This window comes from Cucurbita pepo, chromosome LG10 (genome assembly GCF_002806865.2).
Source record: "Cucurbita pepo subsp. pepo cultivar mu-cu-16 chromosome LG10, ASM280686v2, whole genome shotgun sequence".
In the NCBI taxonomy this organism is placed as follows: Eukaryota; Viridiplantae; Streptophyta; class Magnoliopsida; order Cucurbitales; family Cucurbitaceae; genus Cucurbita; species Cucurbita pepo.
In genome coordinates, this window is record NC_036647.1 from 6,036,301 (window position 1) to 6,062,359 (window position 26,059).

The following is a 26,059-nucleotide window of genomic DNA, read 5'->3' on the forward strand; positions in this document are numbered from 1 at the left end:
TTGCTAAAAGAATGGCTCTCTCTCAACTTGTATAAAATTGGCATAGTACGTGAGTTATTACACAAAAAAAAAATTGTGATTCAATCATTATATTCCAATTATTACCAAAATTCAAATTCAGAATGCAACCTAAATGAAACTTACCCTTTTACCTATGAACGATAAATCAACGCCTTGCTAACGAAGAAGAAGAGCTCACTCTAGATTCCGATGGACGGTTTCGCCGAATAACGTTTTAGGCTAACGACGAGACAGCTTCAATGGCGCTGCCTAGAGGCCATGCTGCTTCAACTAAGGAATTCTGGTATTTAACCTTCTTCACCAATGTGATCTCTTGCCAGGGATCCAAGCCTAAGCCAAACCGAAGCAAACAAACACGTTAGTGTCGTATATCGATCGATCATTCATCTAATATAAGTATTGATGCAAATGCAACCTACCGAATCCGTCTACGAGTAGTGTGTACTGATACACAAGATCCAAACACAAATACGGCAGGTTATCCTTCTCGACATTCGGATATGTACTGGTGTCTTCGACTTTGATTTGGCAAGCTTGCTTTGCTGCATCGTTGAAGTCTGAAGGGCGAACCTTAGCGACGGGCTTATTGGGGTCGGCAAAACCAGCCTACATGTTTACCTGGTTGATCAGTGGTTCGTGCAAAAACAAGCATAACAATTTCCAAACACCCTTACTTAGATGATCCGATCATACCTCAGCCGCCCTGTCGAAGAAAAACGAAGCAACGAAGAGATTCTTCTGCCCGTCTCCTCCTCCGCCATTCCAAATGCCACCAAAAGTGCACTTCATGTGAGTACATGAGGATTCATTAACCTTGAGGGCCTTCAAAACTGTCCTCCTGCATCCATTCAAGCTGGAGCCTGATGAAGAGGCCGATGCTTTGTAGTCCTTTCCCCCGTAATGGTATGCTCCTAAAAACAGAGAGCATTGACATTACTTCAGTTCGAAGCTCCATTTGATATCCAGAAAGGAAGTAAAGAACATAGGAATTATTCAAAGAACATAACCTATAAATACCATATTGGAACAAGGGAATTTCGATCGATCACAAATAGTTTACGCGCAAACAGCTTAGCATTTAGTGCAAAATGTAAAGATGTGGGACCCCATATAACCAGCTAGTTAGACTCGAGGGGAAGGGTGTGGGTTAGGGAGTATTTTTGGAGTTCAATTATGATGGAAAGGGTACTTTTCGGGTCTTATAGGTGTCGGGGAGATAAAGGAGCTCTTGAATTCTCCCCGAGTATGTTTTCGTGTGAATAAATAAACAGGCTCTATCAAATATTTGTTATATCCAAAATATCGTTACTGTACACACCCGACCCACGATCTGTTGGTCGTTACAGCTGAAAAAAGAAAATTATGCAGAATTATGATTATTAATGGAACTGGTACCTTACCATACTTCAGATATGGATAATGCACAAGTACTACATACAGTTGTATATACACATTCCTCCAAGCTACGTAAGAATCTTAACATGCTCCTACTTATGGCGAATGAGGATGATAAGGATGCTATCAGAGAAGCTAGGAATAGTATTAGGGTAACAAGGTAAATTAGTAATTTGTTAACGAGTTTGGTGGTCGGAATTCGTTACAAATAGGGTGAGTGGGAAAGGATGGCTGGCATTGGTTTAGTTGATTTAAGCTCGAGTGAGAATACTCGAGAAGAGGATGTTCAAAGTACCTCAAAATCTTTGAGATTATTGTACGGTTTTACCTTCCATATTTCTTATGGGTTCTTTTTGTTTCTATTAGATGGGTTCTTTTTGTTTCTATTAGATGGGTTCTTTTTGTTTCTATTAGAGATTTTCTGGTGCTAACTTTTTACAAATTCAAATATGTATTACTCTAACCGCCCAAGCCCACCGCTACAAATATTATCCTCTTTGGGCTTTCCTTTCTAGGCTTCCCCTTAAGGTTTTTAAAACACATCTGCTAGGGAGAGATTTCCACGCCCTTATGAGGAATGTTTCGTTCCCCTTTCCAACCAATGTGAGATCTCACAATCCACCCCCTTGAGAGGCCCAGCACCCTCACTGGCACATTGCCCGGTGTCGGGTTCTGATTTCATGTGTAACAGCCTAGGCCCACTGCTAGCAGATATTGTCCTCTTTGGGCTTTCCCTTCCGGGCTTCCCCTCAAGGTTTTTAAAACGCGTCTGTTAGGGAGAAATTTTCACATCCTTACAAAGAATGCTCTTCCCCTCTCCAATCAACGTGGGAAACTCACAATTATTGCCAATTATAAGAAAAATTATTTAATAATGACCAGAATACTTTCCCTGACAAAAAAAAAATGCAACATGGAGATGTGTATTTACAACAAAATTGGTAAGTTACAAGAAGTTTATACTCAATAAGACACTAAGTCGCAACTTACGTCAGCACGAGATGAAGATAGGAAATGGTGATTGCAAAAACATTTATCATCTGGAAGAGAAGAAAAGAAAACACAAACCTTCGTAGCCAGATAGGATGCAATCATTGCTAGAATCTTCTGAGACACTCAAAACCTCAGCTCGAGCAGCTAGTAACCCATAATGCAAATAACTGTAATTCAGAAAACAAACAACAAAATAAAGTCAGTCAAAAAACAATCATTAAAGTCCAAGCATCAGCAGCTTGTGGAAACCCAAAGCGAATCACAAAGAAGAATTGATACAAAAGAACTTCAAATATCCAGGGAAAGGAAAAATATAAGCATTCACTAGAGCCTTGGGTGGGTGTAACAGATATTGTCCTCTTTGGCTTTCCCTTTCGGGGTTCCCCTTAATGTTCTTAAAACGTGTCTGCTAAGAACAGGTTTCTACACCCTTATAAAGAATGGTTCGTTCTCCTCCCCAACCGATGTGGAACCGATGTGAGATCTCACAGTGGGATTCAACAAGATTAAACTATAGCTATTAATGAATTGAGTAGAGCCAAATTGAATTAGCAGAGTCGTTACCAACAGGTAAAATCAACGAGGTAAGGGAGTACAATGTATACCTGTGAACATAGAGATAATAAGTTGCTCCCTTCAGATACATCTTTTTGATGTATACGCCCTCTGCATTTGATAGCCGAGAAGCATCCTTTTCTGAGATAGCGTATGCCATTTGAACAGATCCTCCCCCAAGATCTACAACTCCAACTGTATCCGAATATTTCTTACCCAAGTTCCCAAGCAGATAGTTTAACGTCACCTGGAAAATGATAGCCAAGCTTGTAATATGTTAATAGATCAACATGCAAGATCTCAATGATTAACAATCTACAATTGAACTTATTTCTGTCTCAAATTGTGCTCAATACTCTTTTCATGGTTAACGTTCGTATGTAGTTTATTGACAACCTCTTCATGTCGCTACTACTATTTCCGTATTCCATTTCGTAATTGTGCTGACAAGTTCCGTTATCCTCTTCTGTTAAGTAACCTCATTCATACTGCTATTCCAGCACCTAGGCTAAATGTGATCTCAATGCATATATGCCAGCACCTAGGCTAAATGTGATCTCAATGCATATATGCCAACTCCATCGTAAACTTAGAAAAAAAAAAAGACGAGGGCTAGAGAGAGACCAGCACATCCTAAGCTTTGAAGATTTGTAGGTTTTCAACACATAACCTGTAACAANAAGCTAAAGAAGAAGAAAACAAACAAGAGCAAACATAAACACAGCCAATCTCGAGATAAACTGAATGCAGTCCATTCAAATACAAAATTCGATGCAAAAACAATCACAAGAACAGAAAATANCCAAGCCCACCACTAGCAGATATTGTCCGCTTTGACCCGTTACATATTACCAACAGCTTCATGGTTTTAAACCGTGTCTACTAGGGAGAGATTTCCACACCCTTATAAGGGATGTTTCGTTTCCCTCTCCAACGATGTGGGATCTCACAATCCACCACTCTTGGGGGCCCAACGTCCTCAATTGGCACACCGCCCCGTGTCTAGCTACNCAACCCATCTAGAAAGAAATAGAAATTCAAAGAACAAAAAAGTGAAAATGTAGATACAGGAGGGGATAGAGATTGGTACTTGTTCGAAAAGTTCGATGTCCTTGCCAACAGGAAGGAGATCGAGATTANATCATTTGTAACAGCCCAAGCCCACCGCTAGTAGATATTGTCTGTTTTGGCCTATTACATATCGCCGTCAACATCACGATTTTAAAACGTGTCTATCAAGGAGAGGTTTCCACACCCTTATAAGGAATGTTTCGTTCCCCTCTCCAACCGACGTGGGATGTCACATAACCTAACTTAAGACCAAAAACAAAGGGGATTGTCTTGAAGAAATGGCTGTAGAGGAAGCAAGATATGTGAATGAAAAACATAACAGTTTATCCTAACGGCTTCATATTAGTCGACTTAAGAGAGAAAAAGAGAGAAATTAGCAAGAACATCAAATTATTGCATGATTGTGCTACGGATAACATGCATTTGAGGATTGAAACTAAAAAGAAGCGGCAGCTGAGGCCCAGATTACATACAAAGTACAGAGTGCATCACAGCCATAATAGACATACCCAAAGGTAAGAACCTTCTTGAGTTCCATCAATTACAGACACAGCATTTCCCTCCAACCTGAGGTCACTTTTGTCTCGCAGGAGATCCCTAACCTTGAAGAAAATAAAAGCTTGCATCGATTAGCACAAGATAGTGAAGTATGTGTTCGTGTATGTCCTATAGATCTCCCCGTTGTTGATTGGAAATTGGAAACAGATATTCGAAAGAAACGATTGCTTAATTACAGTATTGATTTCGGGATCTGTATATTTTGTGGTAACTGCGTTGAATATTGTCCAACAAATTGTTTATCAATGACTGAAGAATATGAACTTTCTACTTATGATCGTCACGAATTGAATTATAATCAAATTTCTTTGGGTCGTTTACCAATGTCAGTAGTTGATGATTATACAATTAGAACAATTCTGAATTCGCCTCAAAGGGAACGTAAAGCTTCCAAAGAACAAGAAAGGAACATTACCGCCTGCAAAATTCTATCAGATGTATCACCTTTCAGGGCCCTCAAGCCTGCAGTTGCCTGCAACATGAAAAACAAATTTTAAGATGTGAAATTGCTTCTTCTTAAGAANGGTAAGAACCTTCTTGAGTTCCATCAATTACAGACACAGCATTTCCCTCCAACCTGAGGTCACTTTTGTCTCGCAGGAGATCCCTAACCTTGAAGAAAATAAAAGCTTGCATCGATTAGCACAAGATANTTCCAATAGGGAAATTAGAGATGCTGCAGCATTCTTGGGGTTGTCAGCATATGCACTCAATCCTGGTTTAAGCTAAAGAAGAAGAAAACAAACAAGAGCAAACATAAACACAGCCAATCTCGAGATAAACTGAATGCAGTCCATTCAAATACAAAATTCGATGCAAAAACAATCACAAGAACAGAAAATAAGCACAACCCATCTAGAAAGAAATAGAAATTCAAAGAACAAAAAAGTGAAAATGTAGATACAGGAGGGGATAGAGATTGGTACTTGTTCGAAAAGTTCGATGTCCTTGCCAACAGGAAGGAGATCGAGATTATGATCGAAGCAAAAGACATGGACGCGACTCCCAGAGCTACCAGCATCAAAAATTACAGCAAAAGAGGTCTTAGAAGAAGAAGACGACCTGTGATCAGGGGAAACTTTGCGGTGGTTGAAGGAGTAATCCTCACGAGCCGGCATGAAATAGAGAATAAAGAAGATAAGGAAAAGAGAAAGAGAGGTGAGCAATAACACCCCTCTGAATCTATAGATCTTGTTGGACAACGATTCCGATTGTTGCTTCCCAGGACGTTTATGCATCTTGTCAAACTCCAACTGAAGTAGTTTCTGTTGCTCTTGAAGTGGAAGAGACGTCGATTGGCCGTCAAGAAGCTCGGCGGAAGACGGAGATCGGTAACGGATCTGACCGTTTCCAGTGGAATTGGAGGCAGCGGGAGCCTTCAAGGACTGCGGTGCTTCGGGAGTCGGATCCAGCTCTCCGATTCTGAAGAACAACAACAAATTTACGCAATGAATTGACTAATGATTCTCTCGCAACAGCATCAAGGACGGATCAGGGTGGAATCCGTCAGTAAAATCGAGGAAATGGGGTCGATTGGGAGCCGAATTGAAGTGAANAACAGAGATCAAAAGTTCAAAGCAGATCAACGAACCCCAACTCTAACAGGGGTCATTTGCCGCAGCCTTTTTGGAACAACATTTTCTGCCTTTTCCAATAGGGAAATTAGAGATGCTGCAGCATTCTTGGGGTTGTCAGCATATGCACTCAATCCTGGTTTAAGCTAAAGAAGAAGAAAACAAACAAGAGCAAACATAAACACAGCCAATCTCGAGATAAACTGAATGCAGTCCATTCAAATACAAAATTCGATGCAAAAACAATCACAAGAACAGAAAATAAGCACAACCCATCTAGAAAGAAATAGAAATTCAAAGAACAAAAAAGTGAAAATGTAGATACAGGAGGGGATAGAGATTGGTACTTGTTCGAAAAGTTCGATGTCCTTGCCAACAGGAAGGAGATCGAGATTATGATCGAAGCAAAAGACATGGACGCGACTCCCAGAGCTACCAGCATCAAAAATTACAGCAAAAGAGGTCTTAGAAGAAGAAGACGACCTGTGATCAGGGGAAACTTTGCGGTGGTTGAAGGAGTAATCCTCACGAGCCGGCATGAAATAGAGAATAAAGAAGATAAGGAAAAGAGAAAGAGAGGTGAGCAATAACACCCCTCTGAATCTATAGATCTTGTTGGACAACGATTCCGATTGTTGCTTCCCAGGACGTTTATGCATCTTGTCAAACTCCAACTGAAGTAGTTTCTGTTGCTCTTGAAGTGGAAGAGACGTCGATTGGCCGTCAAGAAGCTCGGCGGAAGACGGAGATCGGTAACGGATCTGACCGTTTCCAGTGGAATTGGAGGCAGCGGGAGCCTTCAAGGACTGCGGTGCTTCGGGAGTCGGATCCAGCTCTCCGATTCTGAAGAACAACAACAAATTTACGCAATGAATTGACTAATGATTCTCTCGCAACAGCATCAAGGACGGATCAGGGTGGAATCCGTCAGTAAAATCGAGGAAATGGGGTCGATTGGGAGCCGAATTGAAGTGAAATTTGGATTGAAGAAGAAGCAAAAACAAACAAAAAAAAAAATCGGCGGAAGAGAAGAAATTGAAATGGCGAAGTCAGGGGAAAAGNATCGCATCGGAGCGTTTCCGCGGTCGAATCCATTTTGAATTTGATAAATGCATTGCTTGTGAAGTATGTGTTCGTGTATGTCCTATAGATCTCCCCGTTGTTGATTGGAAATTGGAAACAGATATTCGAAAGAAACGATTGCTTAATTACAGTATTGATTTCGGGATCTGTATATTTTGTGGTAACTGCGTTGAATATTGTCCAACAAATTGTTTATCAATGACCGAAGAATATGAACTTTCTACTTATGATTGTCACGAATTGGATTATAATCAAATTTCTTTGGGTTGTTTACCAATGTCAGTAGTTGATGATTATACAATTAGAACAATTCTGAATTCGCCTCAAATTTTTTTTTTTTTTTTTTTTTTTTTTTTTTTTTTTTTTTTTTTTTTTTTTTTTTTTTTTTTTTTGATAATGTAAGTTTCTTCCTAGATTTATTGGGAAAAATCATGTCACTTTTTTGCCATATAGTTAAGCATGTAATAATTCCACCTTTCAACTACGTGCATAATTTCATTTTCGAGCATAGTTGGGTGGGTGAATAATTACGTCTCCGAACATAGTAGGGTAGATAACTCCATCTCCGAGCATAGTTGAGTGGATAATTCTGTCTCCGAGCATAGCTGAATGGATAATTTCGTCTCTGACCATACCTGAGTGGATAATTCCGTCTCCGAGCATAGATGAATGGATAATTTCGTCTCTGACCATACCTGAGTGGATAATTCTGTCTCCGAGCATACCTGAGTGGATAATTCCCTCTCTGAGCATAGCTAAGTGGATAATTCCGTCTTCGAGCATACCTGAGTGGATAATTCCGTCTTTGAGCATAGCTGAGTCGATAATTCCGTCTTCGAGCATACCTGAGTGGATAATTTCGTCTCGGAGCATAGCTGAGTGGATAATTTCATCTCCGAGCATAGCTGAGTGAATAATTCTGTCTCCGATAGCTAAGTGGATAATTCCGTCTTCGAGCATAGCTGAGTGGATAATTCCATCTCCGAGCGTAGCTGAATGGATAATTCCATCTCCGATCATAGTTGAGTTGATAATTTCATCTCCGAGCATAGTTGAATGGATAATTCCGTCTCTAAGCATACCTAAGTGGATAATTTCGTCTTCGAGCATAGCTGAATGGATAATTCCGTCTCCGAACATACTTGAGTGGATAATTTCGTCTCTGAGCATAGTTGAGTGGATAATTACGTTTCTAAACTCAAAGTGTAAGTAAGTGGATAATTCATCTCTAAGTATAGCTATGTGAATAATTACATCTCTGAACATAGTAAGGTAAATAATTCCATCTCCGAGCATAGTTGAGTGGATAATTCCATCTCTGAGCATAGCTAAATGGATAATTCCATCTTCGAGCATAGCTGAGTGGATAATTTCGTGTCCGAGCATACCTGAGTGGATAATTCCGTCTCCAACATACCTGAGTGGATAATTTCGTCTCCGAGCATAGTTGAGTGGATAATTACGTTTCTAAACTCAAAGTATAGCTAAGTGGATAATTCATCTCCAAGTATAGTTATGTGAATAATTACGTCTCCGAGCATAGTAGGGTAGATAATTCCATCTCCGAGCATACCTGAGTGGATAATTTCATCTCCGAGCATAGTTGAGTGGATAATTACATTTCTGAATTCAAAGCATAGCCGAGTGGATAATTCATCTCCAAATATATCTATGTGAATAATTATGTCTACGAGCATAACAGACGTCTCTAAACGTAGATTCTCATGATAACATGACAACAAAAAATATATATTTTTAAGTGAAAAAACGTATCATTTTAATTTATTACATGTAATATTTGACTAAAAGGGCGTGTTTGGAATAACTTAAGTCGAACAATACTAATGTATGTTTTTAACCCCTTGAAGAGTTATTTTAAAATCTAAACGAGCCCGAATAAAGTGGCTATAAGTAGGGGTGTACATTCAACTCGGAAACTTGACAATCTTGACCAACCCAACTCGAACTATAAAGGTTGGATTGGGTTGAATTAGCATTTCGGATAGGGTTGGGTTCATATTTCTGAACTCGAACTAAATCTATTCGATTTTAGTTTCGTGGGGCAAAACCTTCGGGTTGACCCGAGCCAAATAAAAATATATAAATATATTAAAAAATAAAAATCTTTCTCTATTAATGGACTTGCCATAGTGGTACACTCACACCAGAGATACCTAAAATGGTGGAAAAATTAATTTAAATATATTTTAAAATTTTGTTATTAGAGTAAACCGTGTAATTTTAAATTTTAATGTATTTATTATCTATTTGTTACAACATTATTATATGACACTTTATATATATTTTTTTCAATTCTAATGTATTTATTATTTATTTGGTGCAATATTATTATATCACGGTTACTTTATTTGTAGTATTTTTTTTTTGTGAATAATTTGTTTTTTATTAAATTTGTTTTTTTTTTTTAATAATTATGTGTTGTGAACTTTTAATATAAATATAAAATATTTCTATAGTATTTTTTATTTTGTGAATAATTTGTTTTTTATTAAATTTTTTTTTTTTTTTTGAATAATTATGTGTGGTGAACTTTTAATATATTTTATCTAACATTGTATCCAAATAATTATAAGGTGGGGATAAATAATTTTTTTTTAAAAAAATTGACAACCAACCCGAACTCAACCCAAAATAGAGAGTTGGGTTGGGTTGTGAAAATTTTCGGGTTGGGTTGGTTACCAATCCAACTAACCCAAACTTTTGGGTTGGGTCAAAAAAATCTCTCAACCCGTACACCCCTAGCTATAAGAGTCGACCTAAGGATAATTGTAACAGCTCAAACTCACCGCTTGCGGATATTATCTGTTTTGACCCGTTACATATGTTAGTCTCACGATTTTAAAATTCGTCTATTAGGAAGATATTTTCACGCCCTCACAAAGGAATGCTTTGGTACACCACTCCATGTGTAGCTCTAATACTACCCACCCCTAGCAAATATTGTCTACTTTGGCTTGTTACGTATCACGATCAGCCTCACAGTTTTAAAATACATCTACTAGTGACAATTTTCCTCACCCTTATAAAGAATATTTCGTTCCCCTTTCCAACCGATGCGGGATCTCACAGTTCACCCTCCTTGGGGGCCAACGTCCTCGCTAGCGCACCACCCGATGTCTCTCTAATACCATTTGTAACAGCCAAAACTCACGGCTAGCATATATTATCTATTTTGCCCCGTTACGTATCGCCGTCAGCCTCACAGTTTTAAAATACATCTACTAAGGAGAGGTTTCCACATTCTTATAAGGAATGTTTTGTTCCCCTCTCCAATCGACGTGGGATTTGACAGTAACACATCTTGGAGTACCTTATTTGAATAGTAACACTCTAAAATAACATAAAACTACCTTCAGAAACATAGAAATAAAACCTGAAAAGGGCAGCAACAGCAACCTGTGGCCATTGACAAATCAGTTGAAACATAAATAACTAAAGGGGGGAAGAACTTGATTGAAGGATTATTGATCCAGAAGCAGCTGCAAAGTATAAACTTTAAACAGCACCAATTATCTTAAGAACAGAACTGCAAGGATTCTTGCTACATTTGATTCATCAAAGCTAAAGAAACATAGCAGCAGCAGCTGCATTTCGACTACGATTTCAAGCTTTCTTCTGCTTGGCTGGGGCTGGGGCTGGTGGTGGGAAGATGATTCTGAAAAGCCAAGCAGCCAAAATGGCTCCTATGAACGGGGCGATCCAGTACACGTACAACTGCTCCCATGTATCGTGCGTGTTGTTTAGATATGCCCATCCAAACGCCTGCATTTCGAAACAGAAAAACATATATCGACTTCTCCATCATTTTTACGGTCTCGAATTTGCACGTTCATAACACAACTTTAACCCGTTCATTAACCGAACATTAGTATATATGAGGGAAGAACCAAAGGAGCTAGACAAATGAGTATCAAACAAGATGAAGCAATAATTCAGACTATATAATCATTCCATAGTTCAGTTACCAAAGCCTACCATCCACCTCTTACTATTCTTATAAGACAAAGAGTCTGACCCTTCAATATTTGTTTCCAATGATCGCCAGGCCAACCATGATTGCTGAGTTTGAATGTTTGTTCATGCTATGCTTTCTTCCATTACGTATAGCCGTCAGTCTCACGGTCTTAAAACGCGTCTACTAGGGAGAGGTTTCCACACCCTTATAAGAAATGTTTCGTTCCCCTCTCCAACCGATGTAAGATCTCACACAAAGAGATCACGTATGTACAGACTACATAGTGATCAGTAGAGTAAGTGCATACGAAGACTAAGAAAGAAACAATACATATTTCTAGAGAGATGGACGAGAGAATAATGTCTAGAGCGAGATAAGGTGAGAGAAAAACAGTTCGTGTCTAGAAAGAAGAAACTGGAAGTATTTATGCAGAGATATTAATGAGAGAATCTCGTGTGTAGAAACAATTTAGTGAGAGGAAAAGAGACTCAAGATTCATTCTCTTTTACCGTTGTGCTACTTACTCCTAAACCTAGTTAGAAACTCACAAAAAGTCATCACCATGACCTAGAGTGAAAAGATACGCTCGGTTAGCGATCTTGGGCGAAAAGATTCCCAAAACTCGGTAGATAAGGCGAAAACTAGGTGGCCAAGGCATACTTTTTAATCCAAACTAGTGTTTGATCTATACTGTTTCTGATTATAAGGCTCACCTACAGAGTTCTCGGTTATCCTAGACTTGCACGACCTCGAAAAAGATGATATGGAATAGACATAATGGGAAAAGTGTATCTTTCTTGGTGATTCCCTTCCTCCTTTATAAGTATTCAAATTAGGATGCTTTTAACCATTTCAAATATGTCACTAACCTCTTGATTAATTCTCAAGCCAGCTGATTAGCAACTTTAAAACAGACATACGAGCAAATGCGACCCAACAAGGTCAAAGTTCTAGAGCTCAAGCCCTTCTCTGGGGCTCGAGATGCCAAGGCACGAAGTAGCATCAACAAGATTCAAAGGAGGTCTAGTAGTCTAAGCAACTTAACCAGCCATTAATTCAACAGCTTCAATGAATGAAAAAATCCATCCCCCATCACATCAATCATGACATCAGTGGCACACAAAATAGAATCATGGCAGTTTAAAATGAGAACGAATTATCAATAATCGTAATCAAATCAGAACGCGTAAAGAATAAAGCTTAGTCGAAGTGGCGAACTCACATTTGCAGGATTCATGGAAGGTCCTGTGTACTCGGAACCAGCGACGATTAATGCTACGGTAGCCACTGCCAGCAACCATGTTTGAATAACTGGGTTGGAAGGGCCTCTGAGTACAATTAGAAGAACAGCAAAACTGATTAGAAAAGTCAAAACTCCTTCAGCTGTGGCTCCAGAATGAATGTCAACTTTTAGAGTAGGTCCACCAAGCATGTGCTTGTATTGTATTGGCATCACCTCCTTGATCGCCACAGCACCAGCAACCGCACCAGCTGCCTGCCAACAATGAATTCTATGTATAATACAATACTCAACAACATTATTTCATCTTAGGAGAATATCATTCAGTCAGCATTTAGAGATTTTAAAGTTCTTCCACTCCTTTGAAGCTAAGATCTTGCCCATCCAACCTTATGAAAGATCTCTAGCTCCATCCCGGGTGAAGAGCTATAACAGCCCAAGCCTACCGCTAGTAGATATCGTACTCTTTGGGCTTTTCCTTTCAAGCTTCCACTCAAGGTTTTTAAAACGCGTCTGCTAGGGAGAGGTTTTCACACCCTTATAAAGAATGCTTTGTTCTCCTCTCCAACTGAGGTGGGATCTCACAAGAGCCATCTAGTTTGTAAAGCACACAACCTGTCCTAACCTTCTTGATTATCAGCCAACATCAACTCCTTTCTAACGATAGGGCAACCTGTCTTCCTCAATCATTACCCACAAGAATTGTCCTCTTTGGACTTTCCCTTTCGGGTTTCTAAAAGGCATCTACTAGGGAGAGGTTTCCACACCCTTGCTTCATTCTCCTCTCCAACTAATGTAGGATCTCACAAGAGCCATCTAGTTTGTAAAGCACACAACCTATCCTAACCTTCTTGATTATCAGCCAGCATCAACTCCTTTCTAACAATAGGGCAACCTGTCTTCCTCTTTGGACTTTCCCATTCGGGTTTCTAAAACGAGTTTGCTAGGGAGAGGTTTCCACACCCTTATAAAGAATGTTCGTTCTCCTCTCATGTGGGATCTCACAAGTCAACATCAAACATCAACTCCTTTCTAAGGACAAGGCAACCTATCTTCCTCAATCATTACCCACAAGAATTGTCCTCTTTGGACTTTCCTTTTCGAGTTTCTAAAAGGCGTCTATAGGGAGAGGTTTCCACACCCTTATAAAAAATGTTCGTTCTACTCTCCAACCGACGTGGGATCTCACAAGCCAGCATCAACTCCTTTCCAAGGATAGGGCAACCTGTCTTCCACAATCATTACCCAATAGAAACACTAAATTTTCTCCATCAAAACCCATTACTCATCCCTAACGATCATGGAAAATCGATCTACCTCTCAGGAATCACAACAAATACGTACATGCGATCAAGTACCCCACAGATTATAAAGAATGCTATTGAAAAACGGAACCAATAAAATTTCACACTAAACTAGAGAAGCAGAGAACGAATGCTAACCTGAGCAGGGAAACGGAGAGCCATGGAGAGGAGAGAGGTCGGACCAACGCCAGCAGCATAGAAAGCGGCAGTAGCAGTGGGATTAAAGCTAGCCCCACCCAAAGCAGCGCCAATTATATTAAAAACAAAAACAAGAACGAAAACGAGAGTAGTAGTGATAAAAAGCGGGTGAAGCGGAATGCCATAAACACCAGCAACCGAATACAGGACGGAGGTAAGAACTCCAAGAGACGAAGCGCAGAAAATCCACATGGAAGTGAGAACGGCATCGCCGATCGCACCCTTAATAGCATCGATCATGATTATCGCCGGAAAATAATTGAACAAAAGGGAAATCGAAGGTGCAACCGGAAATAGGTCAACAACCTTAGGAGAGATTTCGATTTCTTCAGGCTGTTCTTCGGAATCTGGGTTCGCTTCAAATGTAAACAATCGGTGCTTAAATAAGAAAAATGATCTGTAAAAAGAATAAAAGGAAAAAATTGAGGGAAGATAAGAATCACAACTGTTGTTGACGATTCATGGATACCGAGCCATTCACCTAACTTCGGATTTTCTCCAAAATTTTTAGCCAAATGGATGATTTCGGTTGCTTCAATGTTCAAATATGCACATTTTTTAAATTATGTCTTTTAANACCGACCCCCATCGACAGCTATTGGTTGGCTGTCACGCATAAATCCACGTGATTTCTGGAGCTCTTGCTCACAGCCTCGCACGGACTTTCTTTTTTTTCTTTTCTTTTTTAACCAAAATTAATCAAAATATTCTTAAATTCTTCTATTTCATCTCAAAAATCAAAAATATTTTTTTTTTAGGATTTTTTTTTTAAATTAATTAATTAATAGTATTTAAAAAATTTTAAGGTATTTTAAAAATATTTTGTTATTTTTATTTTATATTAAATTACCAGTTCATTTTTTTTTATTTAATCATTAAATTGATTTAAAATGTCTAATAAATGTCTAGTATATTTAAATATCTCGAATTTTTAATTTTACGATTAAATATAATCTTGAAATATTTAAAAAATAATTAATTTTAATTTTTAAAAAATTAAAGGTTTTGAAATTTTAATTTTAAAAATTTAATGATTATATTCCCACAAACTTCAAAATTTACTGATTAAAATTATAATTTAATATTTTTTTTATATTTTTAAATTATTGATATAAAAAAATTTAATATTTATTTTTTTTTTTTTAATGAAATTTGTCAATGAGAATCAAAATCTTAGACTAAAAAAAGCATAAATAATATTATAAGTTTCATAAAGTTAGTATTTTTTTTAGAAAATAAATAAATAATTGAGTTTAAGTGTGATTTTTCTTATTATATTAAGAGTGAATGAATTTTAAAAAATATATATTATTTTTTCAATTAATATATATTAATTTATGTTACTAAAAAAATTCTGCACAAAATTAAATATTATAATTAAAATCTCATTTAATTTTGGTATTATACAATCAAATATATACATTTAGTTTATTTAATTTTACTAAATTTTAAAATTACCACAAGCATTAATGTAAGGGCATATATGTCTTTTCACAAGTATTAACACTTTCATGACGGAGTGTACATGGTCTGGGTTGGGTCAGCTTGGAGGATTTTTTTTACCCAACCCAAAAGTTCAGGTTGGATGGAGGATTTTTTTTACCCAACCCAAAAGTTCGGGTTGGTTGAATTGTTAACCCAACCCAACCCAACCCTCTATTTTGGGATTGGGTCTAGGTTGGATCGTAAAAAATTAAAAATTAATTTTATTTACCCACTATTTATAATTATTCGGAAGATAAAATATATTAAAAAGTTCACAAACACAAATCAATCTATTGACAAATAATAATAATAATAATAATAAATTTAATAAGAAATAACGAGCGAAAATTGTAACATATTAACATAGTTTAACATTGTCATAAAACTAAAAATAATTAAATACCGACATTTTTTTAGAATTAGTTAAAATAACAAAAATACGAAGATAGATCATGAAATTAAATAAAACAATAAAAATGATTAGTTTATGAGTAGTGTATATAACAAAAATAAAAAATATATAAAAATATTTTAGTTGAAATAGACTTATTTATAAAATGTGATATAACAATGTTACACCAAATATATATTTAATTTATAATATATTTTCAAATTATATATATAATTTATGAACATTGATCTAAATAATTTAAACATAAATGATATGTTAATTAAAAATAATAAAATAATATAAACGAACCATAAATTTCTTTAAAAGAAACATGTATTTGGCTACTTAATAAGACAAACTCATTAATACTATAATATTCTTAATATATTTTAATTTGGTTCGGGTCAACCGGAAGATTTTGCCTATGAACTCAAAACCAAACAGATTTTGTTCGGGTTCAGAAAAATAAACCCAACCCTACCCGAAATATTAATCCAACTCAACCCAACCCTTATAGTTTGGGTTAGGTTGGTCCGGATTGTCGGGTTGCCGGGTTGAAAGTACACATCTACTTTCATGTCATTTGAATGTAAGGGCATAAACGTCTTTTCACAAACTTTTGTAGCATTAGTCAACTTAATAAAGCTAATTATATACTTTTTAATTTTTTGATATTTTTGTTGCCGTTTTTTTTTTCTAACTAATTTATTTAAAAGTAATAGAAATAGAAATATATATATATATAAGTCTGCTCAATGAGCCCAAATGAATTGAATCCGGCCCAACAATAATTAATAACCCAACGGCTATATCAAAATATAGCCGTTAAAATTCAAACACAACGACTATATTTTATTTTTCTGCAACTAGTTTTAAACTAAGCTTCAGCCATTCCAAACTCACAATCTTCCTTTTTCTCTCTAAAAGCTCAAAAAAATCTCAAACTTTCCTTATTCTTTGAAAATTCCCCAAAATGAATGACTTGATGACCAAATCGTTCACGAGCTATGTCGATCTGAAGAAGGCCGCCATGAAAGATATCGACCTCGAAGCCGGTTTAGAAATGGCATCGTCCGCTCCCGGTGACAATGGCGACATGGGTCTCTTTCTCGAGGAGGCCGAGAAGGTGAAAACCGAGATGGGTTCGATTAGAGAGATTTTAGTGAAGCTCCAACAAGCGAATGAAGAGACCAAATCGGCTCATAAACCCGAAACCCTCAAATCGCTTCGGAATACGATCAATGTCGACATTGTAACAGTTCTGAAAAAGGCTCGATCCATCCGATCCCACCTCGAGGAAATGGACCGTGCCAATGCTGCCAAGAAACGTCTCTCGGGTAGTAAAGAGGGCACTGCCATTTACAGGTACGATCGAAGTACCATACTTAATTACACGTTTAAGTTGATGGGTTATAGTAAATTTAGTTTTTTTTTTTTACAGAACACGAATTGCGGTGACGAACGGGTTACGAAAGAAGCTAAAGGAGCTGATGATGGAGTTTCAGAGCTTGAGGCAGAGGATGATGACGGAGTATAAGGAGACGGTAGGACGGCGATACTTTACAGTGACGGGGGAGAAAGCGAACGAGGAGGTGATAGAGAGGATAATATCTGATGGCGGGGAAGAGTTTTTAGGGAGGGCGATAAAGGAGCACGGGCAAGGGGGGAAGGTGGCGGTGGCGGAGACGGTGGAGGAGATACAGGACCGACACGGGGCGGCGAAGGAGATAGAGAAGAGCTTGTTGGAGCTGCACCAAGTGTTCTTGGACATGGCGGTGATGGTGGAGGCACAAGGGGAGAAGATGGATAACATAGAACATCATGTGATGAATGCTTCGCAATATGTTAGGGATGGGACAAAGGAATTGAAGAGTGCTAAGGAATTGCAAAGGAGTAGTAGAAAATGTATGTGTTTGGGGATTTTGCTATTGCTTTTGATTATTTTGGTTGTTGTTGTTCCTATTAGTGTTAGTTTTGGAAGTTCTTGAATTGTATTAAGAGAACGGGTTGATTCCTAATTTGGCTCGATCTTACCTACTTGTGACCTGTCATGGAGTGTCGTTGGTGATCATAGCTCGCTCGGTCATGCCATCGAGAACGGACCCATGTGTTCAGTTCATAATTTCGGGACATCCCGTGTATCCATCCATCTTTATTCTATTGAGGTATTGGACAACTCATGAGTGTATGATCCAAACTCTAACACATGGGTTGAAGCACAATACTGGCACACTCGTGTCACTCGTACTGTCCTTGAAAAATCTCTTTTAAAGGAAGTTGTCCAAGACACTCGTCTTGCAATGCTCGCCCTCACTGTGACACACGTATGTGTGCATAGGGTAGTTTTGTAAGGCCACAAGGCTCAGGGATGGTGGAGAGCTAACATCATGTCTCATATTGGACTCTCCCGTGTCCATGGTCATGTTGTTTATGGACTCCGTACCAAATAGTGAGTGTATGATCCAACCTCTGACACATGGGTTGGAGTGTCACACTCGTGTCGCTCGTACTCTCCTTGAAAAATCTCTATCAAAGGAAGTCGCCCAAGACACTTATCCTACAATGCTCGCCCTTACGGATGTGTGCACATGATAGCTTGTTTAGGCCACAGAGCCCAGAAATGGTGGAGAGCTAACATCATGTCTTTCCCTCCCTATGGTATATTTTGAGGCATTTTCAATCTTTTTTCAGGTAGATGTCATATTGGTGAATGATCATATAGGTTGTTGTGGAGCGTCTGTCTAGTTTCCTTTTTTTTTCTCGACGGTAAATTTTTTTTTTTTTTTTCCTTCCTTCCTCCCTCCTAGTTAGGATGCTTCCGGTATCGATCGACGGTGTTGAACTTAGAATGTGACTTGTTGGTATTTTTCTTTATAGCGAAGCTAGCTAGCACATCAACTTCTATTATATTGATTACATGTTGATATGCTTCTTTGCAACGATATCAATCCTTAAGCTCGATATTTTTCTTTACAATAACTCCCTTGTTATGAAGTTAATGCATCAATTTAGAAATGTCCACTTAGTTGTGTCGACACGGATATGTTCCAAGCTTCCTTGTCTAGTTGTTTAAAGTTGTAAGCATATTGAATCAGTTATAAAAGTCATTTTCACCGACGCAGACTAATAAACAAATTCCTCATAGGTAGAAGTTCATAACTTAATCAGGATTAAAATCGAGTCACATATCATCTTGTGAAATATTAATCTTTTCAATTAACACTCCTAAACCTCAATCAATTTCATCAAGTTAAAAAATTAAATTAAATGCTCGAATTTGTACTCTCTATTTAATTTTAATTTTGTTAATTCATTCACTATTTTTAACAAAACTAAATAATTTCAATAATATTCAAATTTAAATTATATTAATATATATTAACTCTGAAATAAATTTGTAATTCTAACAGAAAAAAAAGAGAAGTGAGTTTTATTTTTTTAAAAATTTATTAATTAAACACAAAATTGAAAATTGAAAATTGAAAAGGTTTATAGAGATTTATTACAAATGAACTTAAACAAATTTTAAAATTTGAATAAATAAATCAAATAATTTTGAAATTTCAACAAAATCCGATTAAAAAAAAATCCATTATAATTAAAATCCCATAATTTTCATTGAGGAAAAAAATGTATTAAACCGTAAAAATTGGAACAGATTATTAAATCTAAAACTGATGAAATAAAAATATCCAAATTTAAGAAATAAATTTGTAATTTTGAAGCTTTTTAGATCCAAAATTATAAAATTTAAAAATTTTAGGGACAAATTTGGTAATTCAGCCTAAAAAATGCTCATATATTACAAAAAGGCAAAATATCTACATCCAGTTGAAATTACCAAAATACCCCTCTCAAGAAAATCCTCAAGAATCAGTTTCATCATCTCCTTCTTCACATATCTCTAAAAGCATGAAGCAGAGCCTCCCATGGTCGCCGTCGCCGCCTTCGCCGACGTGAACTCGAAAACTCCATAGCTGAACCAAGTCTCCTTCCTTCAACTCATTTCTCTCCACCAGTCCATTCCACTCCGTGATGAACACATACGCCGCCCCACTCGGCGTCTCCCATTTACTCAGCGTTATCAAACTCACAGAACAATCCGGCTCGATGACCTCCACCATCCACCATCTCTCCATGTTCAACTTCTCCTCCTCCTCCAGATCCAGAAAATTATTTCTCATCTTCCTCTGCGGAATCACAAGCCGATTTCGCCGTTCGTCCACATCTCCTTTCTTCAATCGCTTCTGCAGCAAAAAATTAGGGCTCGAATTCGACGACGCTCCCATGAAAATCATCAAACTCTTGTAATCCTGCGGTAAACCGTCCACTAATATCCTATCAAATTCGTGTACATCCTGCTTACAACCGATCAATAAATCATCTAGATCGTCATTCACATCGCTCTCACTTTCGGTTTCAGCGTCGAATATGATGTCCGGTTGTTCCGCTGATGCTTCGAGGACTGGAGAAGCGATCGATTGGACGATTGGGCGCTTAAGAGATCTTTCTTTTAAAAGTTTGAGCCGCTTTGGAGTTCGTTTGTTTGGACTCCTCTTTCGCTTAATTAGTGAAAGATGTTCGTCGTCCTCGACGCTTTCTCGATCTTGATCTTGAACGCCGTCGCTGGTGAGATTTGGACTGAGTGAATTCATGTTTTCGCCGGCGGAGATGAAGACGAGACCCATGGGGTTCTTGAGATTTATTCTTCTCGAGGTATTTGGGGTTTTAGAGAGGATTGTAGTCGCCCGATTTTCGCCGGATTTTCTAACCCCCTCTGTTAATAAATTTTGGATTTAAATACTTTTTTTCCTTTTTAATTCAAATTTTTAAATTATAATTTTTTTTTTGACAAATACAAAATATTAATTATTTTTATTAATTTAACCATATATTTATATTTAACAAAATATTTAATTTTTAAATTCATTCAATGCGTTAGATTTTATTTAAGTATTTTTATTAATTTAACGAAATAAATTAAAAGATATTGAAATATAAACTAAATTAAATGGAATATTAAAAATATTAAAATTGTGCCATATTCCCTAATTTAGAGAATGATCATGTGTTTATAATCAAATAATACATATCTCCATTGGTACGAGCCATTTTGGAAAACCCAAAACAAAGTCATGAGAGCTTATACTTAGAATGGACAATATCATACCATTGTGGAGAGTCGTGTTCGTCTAACGTAATATCATAGCCATGCTCTAAACTTAGTCGTGTCAATAGATTGGTAAATCCTCAAATGTCGAACAAATGAGTCCCAGTTGTGTTCATCTAACATAATATCAAAGTCATGCCCTAAACTTAGTCGTGTCAATCGATTGGTAAATCCTCAAATGTCGAACAAAGGAGTCTCCGACTAAAACTTAAGAGTCCCAGACTAAGATTCGAAAGGTGAAACAACCCAGATCCACTGCTAGCAAACGCGTTTTAAAGCCTTGAGGGGAAGCCTGAAAGGAAAAGCCTAAAGAGGACAATATCGGCTAGCGATGGATCTGGGTCGTTTCAAAAGGAGTCCTACATTGGCGTTAAGGAATGATCATGAGTTTATAATAAAAAAATACATATCTATATTGGTATGAGGTATTCTGGGGAAGCCCAAAGCAAAGCCATGAGAGCTTATGCTCAAAGTAGAGAGTGGAGAGTCGTGTTCGTCTAACAATATACACCAACAAGATATACCTTCGTTGTTTTCGGTGATTTAAGTATATTAACTTTAAAATTTAACATCTCGAAAGAATAAAACATGTTGAAAAGACTCGTATTGATACGTTTAACAGTCTTGTTAGGAGCGTGACAATGTTGGAGTTTTATCATATTCATACAAAAATACGACGTCGTTTTCTATTTCAAAATTTTTCCCAAAATCAGAACCAATTTGGGGACTCTCCTGGATCAAGCCCTAGATCCGAGACCTTATCTCAAACCTTAACCATGGCGATTGCTCGAACAGGAGTCTACGTCGATGACTATTTGGAATGTATGTAGTATGTTTCCTTTTCGCTTCCACTTTTTCCCTCCTCCTTGTTTTCTCTAATCTGCTTCTGCTTTTGTTTCGTTTCAATCTTTGTAGATGCCAGCACATTGCCTGCTGAGCTTCAGAGGCTACTCAACACAATTAGAGAACTCGACGATCGATCTCAGTGTAAAAACCTCGTTTTCTGATTTGAACACTCTTTAGATCGTCTGTGCTCGGATTCGTTAGTCTGAAATTTTCCTTTTGTTTTGCGTTTTTTGTGTTATATTTGGTTGTAGCGATGATTGATCAGACGAGGCAGCAGACGAAATACTGTCTTGGATTGTCGACACAGAGTTTGAAGAAAGGAATTAATAATAGTAATGCTGAGGATGAGGAGACCGCCTTTGAAAAATTGCGGAAGGATATTGAGGCGAATCAGGATAACGCATTGAGTTTGTGCACTGAGAAGGTTTTGTTGGCACGTCAAGCTGGCGACCTGGTATGGCATACTTAATTTGTTTCATTATCTCTCAATTATCGCTGATTTCAGACTTCCTGGTTCAATTCCTGTTCGTTTCTCCATTTTTAGTCTGGACCGCAATTTTCTATCTCCTCTGTTAATTCTCCTTGTTTCTTTCGCTTATCTTATCTTCGAGCAACCTCGAATTGCGAGATTGTCTGTTGAGAAGATATGGACGTGGAGATGGTGAAATTATTTTACGTTGAATCATTGATATTTTCGAAGTGTTGTACTGAAACATTTGTTCATCACGTAGCTACATGCCATTGATATTTTAGAATATATTTTCTAGACTTATCTTACAGGGTTTCTTGTGTTTTTACTTTTCCAGATAGATAGCCATATTAAACGACTTGATGAGGATCTAAACAACTTTGCAGAAGATCTGAAACAAGGTACACAGACTTAGAAGCTTGGATATCTCTGAGAAATGCAAGCCATTTTACAATGTTACGTTTGAAGGTTGATTTCTTTATTATCTGAAGAGTTGAAGGTGAGCAAATTAACAGTACTCCTCAAAGTCATTTGTGATAATTTAGCAAACGAACAAATGTTACATTGTTGGATGCTTCTATGAATTGCTCAGCTTTTCGGCTTTTCCTTCCATTCAGTTTGTCTGTTTGGATAATGCTCGACCTCCTACTATTTTTCAGAGGGAAAAATTTCACCAGATGAACCAGCAATTCTTCCACCATTGCCACTAGTTTCGAAAAATGAAAAGCGCAAATCAATATATATGGTACCTCAATCTAAGAGGCCAGATTACAGGGACCGGGATTGGGATAGGGAGCGTGATCGAGATTTGGAGCTCATGCCTCCTCCAGGAAGCCATAAAAAGGACTTTGCACCTTCACTTGATGTAGATCAGCCCATTGATCCAAATGAACCTACGTATTGCATTTGTCATCAGGTTCTGCTTTTGGATTCATGCATGCTTCTTTTTTAAAATTGAACTTATTTTATTAAACGATTCATTTATTTTGTTAGGGATTGGAAGACTGTGGTTAGTTCGTGGGTATATGAGTTAGAGTCAGTTAAAAAAATCAGGGTCTAGTGGTAATGCATGAGAGAATGGTAGCCCTCGTGCAAAGCTTTCATCCTAAAGTTCCTATCTACTGAATTACCGGGGGAAGGTGTAGAAAAATGGTCTAATTTGAAAGTTTCAATCTCATGCAACCACTCCACTCCGCAAGAGATACAGTTTTATGGAAAAAAAGTAGATTTTGCTATGTAAAAGGAAAAGGCTTATTTCTGGTTTTATATATTTAATAGCATTGCGACCTTATTGGATGAAGAAATATAGCTGTTTTTGAGAATTTCAGTGTAAAGTTGAGTGAGAAAGCAGGGGAGATAGATTGGAAGTTGGAGGCCAAGTCTTGAGCTCAAGAATGAAATTGTAGAGAGAGATGGTTTTAGCTATAATGTACCTTGAGTGGTGCAAGAAATTACGGAGTGAAGAGATGGGAACAAAAAGGGCAAAGCAAAACAGAAAAAATTAGTTTCAAAGATCAATAAGAGAGAGGAAAGACCGAAGCTATAGGGTTTTTGTCATCTTCCTCCTTCGCTTGGTGTTTGATGGAGATATTACAATGGAACACCAAATTCGATCTACACAATGTGATACCTTTGATTGGGTAGTGCCAGTTATGAGTATGAATTAGTTAGTGGATATATGAGATATTTAGAGTTGGTTAGATGAATTTTAAGTAGTAAGTGGTTATAAATAAGGAGGGAGATGTGAGGGAGAAAAAATATTTGGATTTTGTGTCGGAGACAAGGCTACGATCTGTGAGATCCCACATCGGTTGGAGAGGGGAATGAAATATTCCTTACAAGGGTGTGGAAACCTCTCCCTAACAGATGCGTTTTAAAAATCGTGAGGCTGACGGCGATACGTAACGGGACAAAGCGGATAATATTTGTTAGTGGTAGGCTTTGTCTGTTACATATGGTATCAGAGCCAGACATCAAGCGTTGTGCCAGCGAGGACACTGGCCCCAAGAGGGGGTGGATTGTGAGATCCCACATCGGTTGGAGAAGGGAACAAAGCATTCCTCATAAGGGTGTGAAAACCTCTCCCTACAGTAGACGCGTTTTAAAACCGTGAGATTGACAGCGATATGTAATGGGCCAAAGTGGACAAATTCCAAAATCGTATAATTTTTGTAATTTCTATAACTTGATTGCTGGTTACTGATATATTTACTGGTAACACAATTATCTGTCTTTGTAGGTGTCATTTGGAGATATGATTGCCTGTGACAATGAAAATGTAAGTCCTCTCTGGTATTATTGTGTTGTTCACTTCCTACCAATATTTTAAAAAATAGTTTTTAAACTTATTTTTGTAGACTAAGAAATCAAATATTNAAAAAAAAAAAAAAAAAAAAAAAACTAAAAACTAAATCGTTATCAAATGAGATCTTTAACGGTTACTTTTATGCCATTGACAGTGTCAAGGAGGTGAATGGTTTCATTATTCCTGCGTTGGACTAACTCCAGAAACAAGATTTAAAGGAAAGTGGTATTGTCCAACCTGCAAAGTATTACCACAATGTCAATAACGCAGGTGCACAGGCAAAAATTTCTGAGGTCAGTTGGGGAAAATTCAAGCGGTACGCTTCTAATATAAACCCTCTGATGTTGTTCATATTGTGAAGTCAATTTGTTCATATTAAGTGAAGTCAAAGTTTGATTGAAGTTGAATTTAAGTTGTAATTAATGATCTAGCATTCATTTATGTTGCAAGAGCTCCATCATACTTCATGTAGAGCTTCATTTGTTTTTAAGATGGTTACAAATGTATGTTGAATAATTGAAATCTAGATGTATGGTATTTGAGTCGTGTATTTTAAGTTTTAGGACTTTTTATTACTTACATGATAGACTAATTATTGTCGTAAAATAAGAAGGTTACCATTCTTGAAATGTCTTTTTGAACTTATATGAAGTCATGATGTTGTTTTGAAAAATAGACTAATTATTGTCATAAAATAAGAAGACTACCACTCTAGATTGTGGTGCTAGCTGTCCTCGTGTTGCCAATTAGATTTTGCATGTGATTACGACGTCTTCTCCATTGCCAGTTCTTCTAATGCCTAGTTGTCTTGACCTCTAATGAGCGGATTCAACATTTGGAGTCGATTGATTTCAAATCAAATATTTACTATATTTCAATGTCGGATCTCCGAGTTCGAATCTACCCAATAAATCAATGGTCTTTGTTGCTTTGTTTTTGTGGATATTATTTTTCCAAATCATTTCTTGAACCTAATTTAAATATTGTATATTTCATTGTGCTTAGTTGATTTTTTTTATACACATTGTGTGCGTATGAGGCATCCTTATGCATGTTTAGAGTGTTCGATAGACATGAAATTGATGTATATGGAACCGATGTTAATTACTGAGTATTTAATATCCAACATTTTCTTTTAATTATTTTTCAAGTAATAACCAAATTGTACGAGACAAGTAACAAGGGAGAAAACATCCATGTCATGTTCCACGTCTATTTTCTTATAAATTATATTTTCAGTATTCTTATCGGATTTTTTTTTCCCTAAAAGTACAATTTTTTTCAATCGGGGAGCTTCTTCGTTCCAAACTCGATTTGTGGCATTTTTTTACGGCAACAAGAAGAAAATGACAGGCAGACGTAGGAGACCGTTAGTCAACCAACTCGATTTGTGGCATTTTCTTCGTTCCAATTCATTTTACCGTT

The 26,059-nt window shown here is 37.2% G+C and overlaps 5 protein-coding genes across 5 annotated transcripts; 2 read left to right on the forward strand and 3 right to left on the reverse strand.

The window, feature by feature from the left end:
• Window positions 1-7,225, reverse strand: LOC111804389 (apyrase 2-like). The gene is made up of 9 exons (XM_023689174.1): window positions 6,515-7,225; window positions 6,185-6,313; window positions 5,009-5,065; window positions 4,545-4,637; window positions 3,015-3,211; window positions 2,485-2,576; window positions 715-932; window positions 441-627; window positions 1-351 (listed from the first exon to the last, which is right to left on the reverse strand). The coding sequence occupies exons 1-9, from the start codon at window positions 6,824-6,826 to the stop codon at window positions 236-238; spliced, it is 1,401 nt and encodes a 466-aa protein (XP_023544942.1). The 5' UTR covers window positions 6,827-7,225; the 3' UTR covers window positions 1-235.
• Window positions 7,226-10,688: 3,463 nt separating this feature from the next.
• On the reverse strand, window positions 10,689-14,488 carry LOC111804390 (aquaporin SIP1-1-like). Its single transcript, XM_023689176.1, has 3 exons — window positions 13,909-14,488; window positions 12,449-12,721; window positions 10,689-11,033 (listed from the first exon to the last, which is right to left on the reverse strand). Exons 1-3 carry the CDS (start codon window positions 14,206-14,208, stop codon window positions 10,875-10,877), a joined length of 732 nt encoding a protein of 243 aa, XP_023544944.1. The 5' UTR covers window positions 14,209-14,488; the 3' UTR covers window positions 10,689-10,874.
• A 2,254-nt stretch (window positions 14,489-16,742) lies between these two features.
• On the forward strand, window positions 16,743-17,872 carry LOC111804034 (syntaxin-related protein KNOLLE-like). The gene is made up of 2 exons (XM_023688697.1): window positions 16,743-17,209; window positions 17,286-17,872. Exons 1-2 carry the CDS (start codon window positions 16,818-16,820, stop codon window positions 17,830-17,832), a joined length of 939 nt encoding a protein of 312 aa, XP_023544465.1. The 5' UTR covers window positions 16,743-16,817; the 3' UTR covers window positions 17,833-17,872.
• A 1,734-nt stretch (window positions 17,873-19,606) lies between these two features.
• LOC111804394 (B3 domain-containing protein At2g31420-like) lies at window positions 19,607-20,613 on the reverse strand. The gene has a single exon (XM_023689181.1). The coding sequence runs from the start codon at window positions 20,530-20,532 to the stop codon at window positions 19,711-19,713; it is 822 nt and encodes a 273-aa protein (XP_023544949.1). The 5' UTR covers window positions 20,533-20,613; the 3' UTR covers window positions 19,607-19,710.
• A 1,118-nt stretch (window positions 20,614-21,731) lies between these two features.
• Window positions 21,732-25,190, forward strand: LOC111803131 (PHD finger protein ING2-like). Its single transcript, XM_023687415.1, has 7 exons — window positions 21,732-21,836; window positions 21,930-22,001; window positions 22,112-22,314; window positions 22,667-22,730; window positions 22,989-23,245; window positions 24,569-24,607; window positions 24,789-25,190. The coding sequence occupies exons 1-7, from the start codon at window positions 21,791-21,793 to the stop codon at window positions 24,897-24,899; spliced, it is 792 nt and encodes a 263-aa protein (XP_023543183.1). The 5' UTR covers window positions 21,732-21,790; the 3' UTR covers window positions 24,900-25,190.
• Window positions 25,191-26,059: the final 869 nt, after the last annotated feature.

Coding starts and splice junctions, on each gene's coding strand:
- LOC111804389 (XM_023689174.1), bottom strand. CDS start 6,826: ATGCATAAACGTCCTGGGAAGCAACAATCGGAATCGTTGTCCAACAAG. Junction 6,314..6,514: donor ACATCGAACTTTTCGAACAA/GTACCAATCTCT, acceptor CTTCTTCTTTAG/CTTAAACCAGGATTGAGTGC. Junction 2,577..3,014: donor TATTATCTCTATGTTCACAG/GTATACATTGTA, acceptor TCTGAATTACAG/TTATTTGCATTATGGGTTAC.
- LOC111804390 (XM_023689176.1), bottom strand. CDS start 14,208: ATGATCGATGCTATTAAGGGTGCGATCGGCGATGCCGTTCTCACTTCC. Junction 12,722..13,908: donor CTCTCCGTTTCCCTGCTCAG/GTTAGCATTCGT, acceptor CATTGTTGGCAG/GCAGCTGGTGCGGTTGCTGG. Junction 11,034..12,448: donor CTTCCATGAATCCTGCAAAT/GTGAGTTCGCCA, acceptor TTCGAAATGCAG/GCGTTTGGATGGGCATATCT.
- LOC111804034 (XM_023688697.1), top strand. CDS start 16,818: ATGAATGACTTGATGACCAAATCGTTCACGAGCTATGTCGATCTGAAG. Junction 17,210..17,285: donor GAGGGCACTGCCATTTACAG/GTACGATCGAAG, acceptor TTTTTTTTACAG/AACACGAATTGCGGTGACGA.
- LOC111803131 (XM_023687415.1), top strand. CDS start 21,791: ATGGCGATTGCTCGAACAGGAGTCTACGTCGATGACTATTTGGAAT. Junction 22,731..22,988: donor TGCAGAAGATCTGAAACAAG/GTACACAGACTT, acceptor ACTATTTTTCAG/AGGGAAAAATTTCACCAGAT. Junction 24,608..24,788: donor TTGCCTGTGACAATGAAAAT/GTAAGTCCTCTC, acceptor TGCCATTGACAG/TGTCAAGGAGGTGAATGGTT.
- LOC111804394 (XM_023689181.1), bottom strand. CDS start 20,532: ATGGGTCTCGTCTTCATCTCCGCCGGCGAAAACATGAATTCACTCAGT.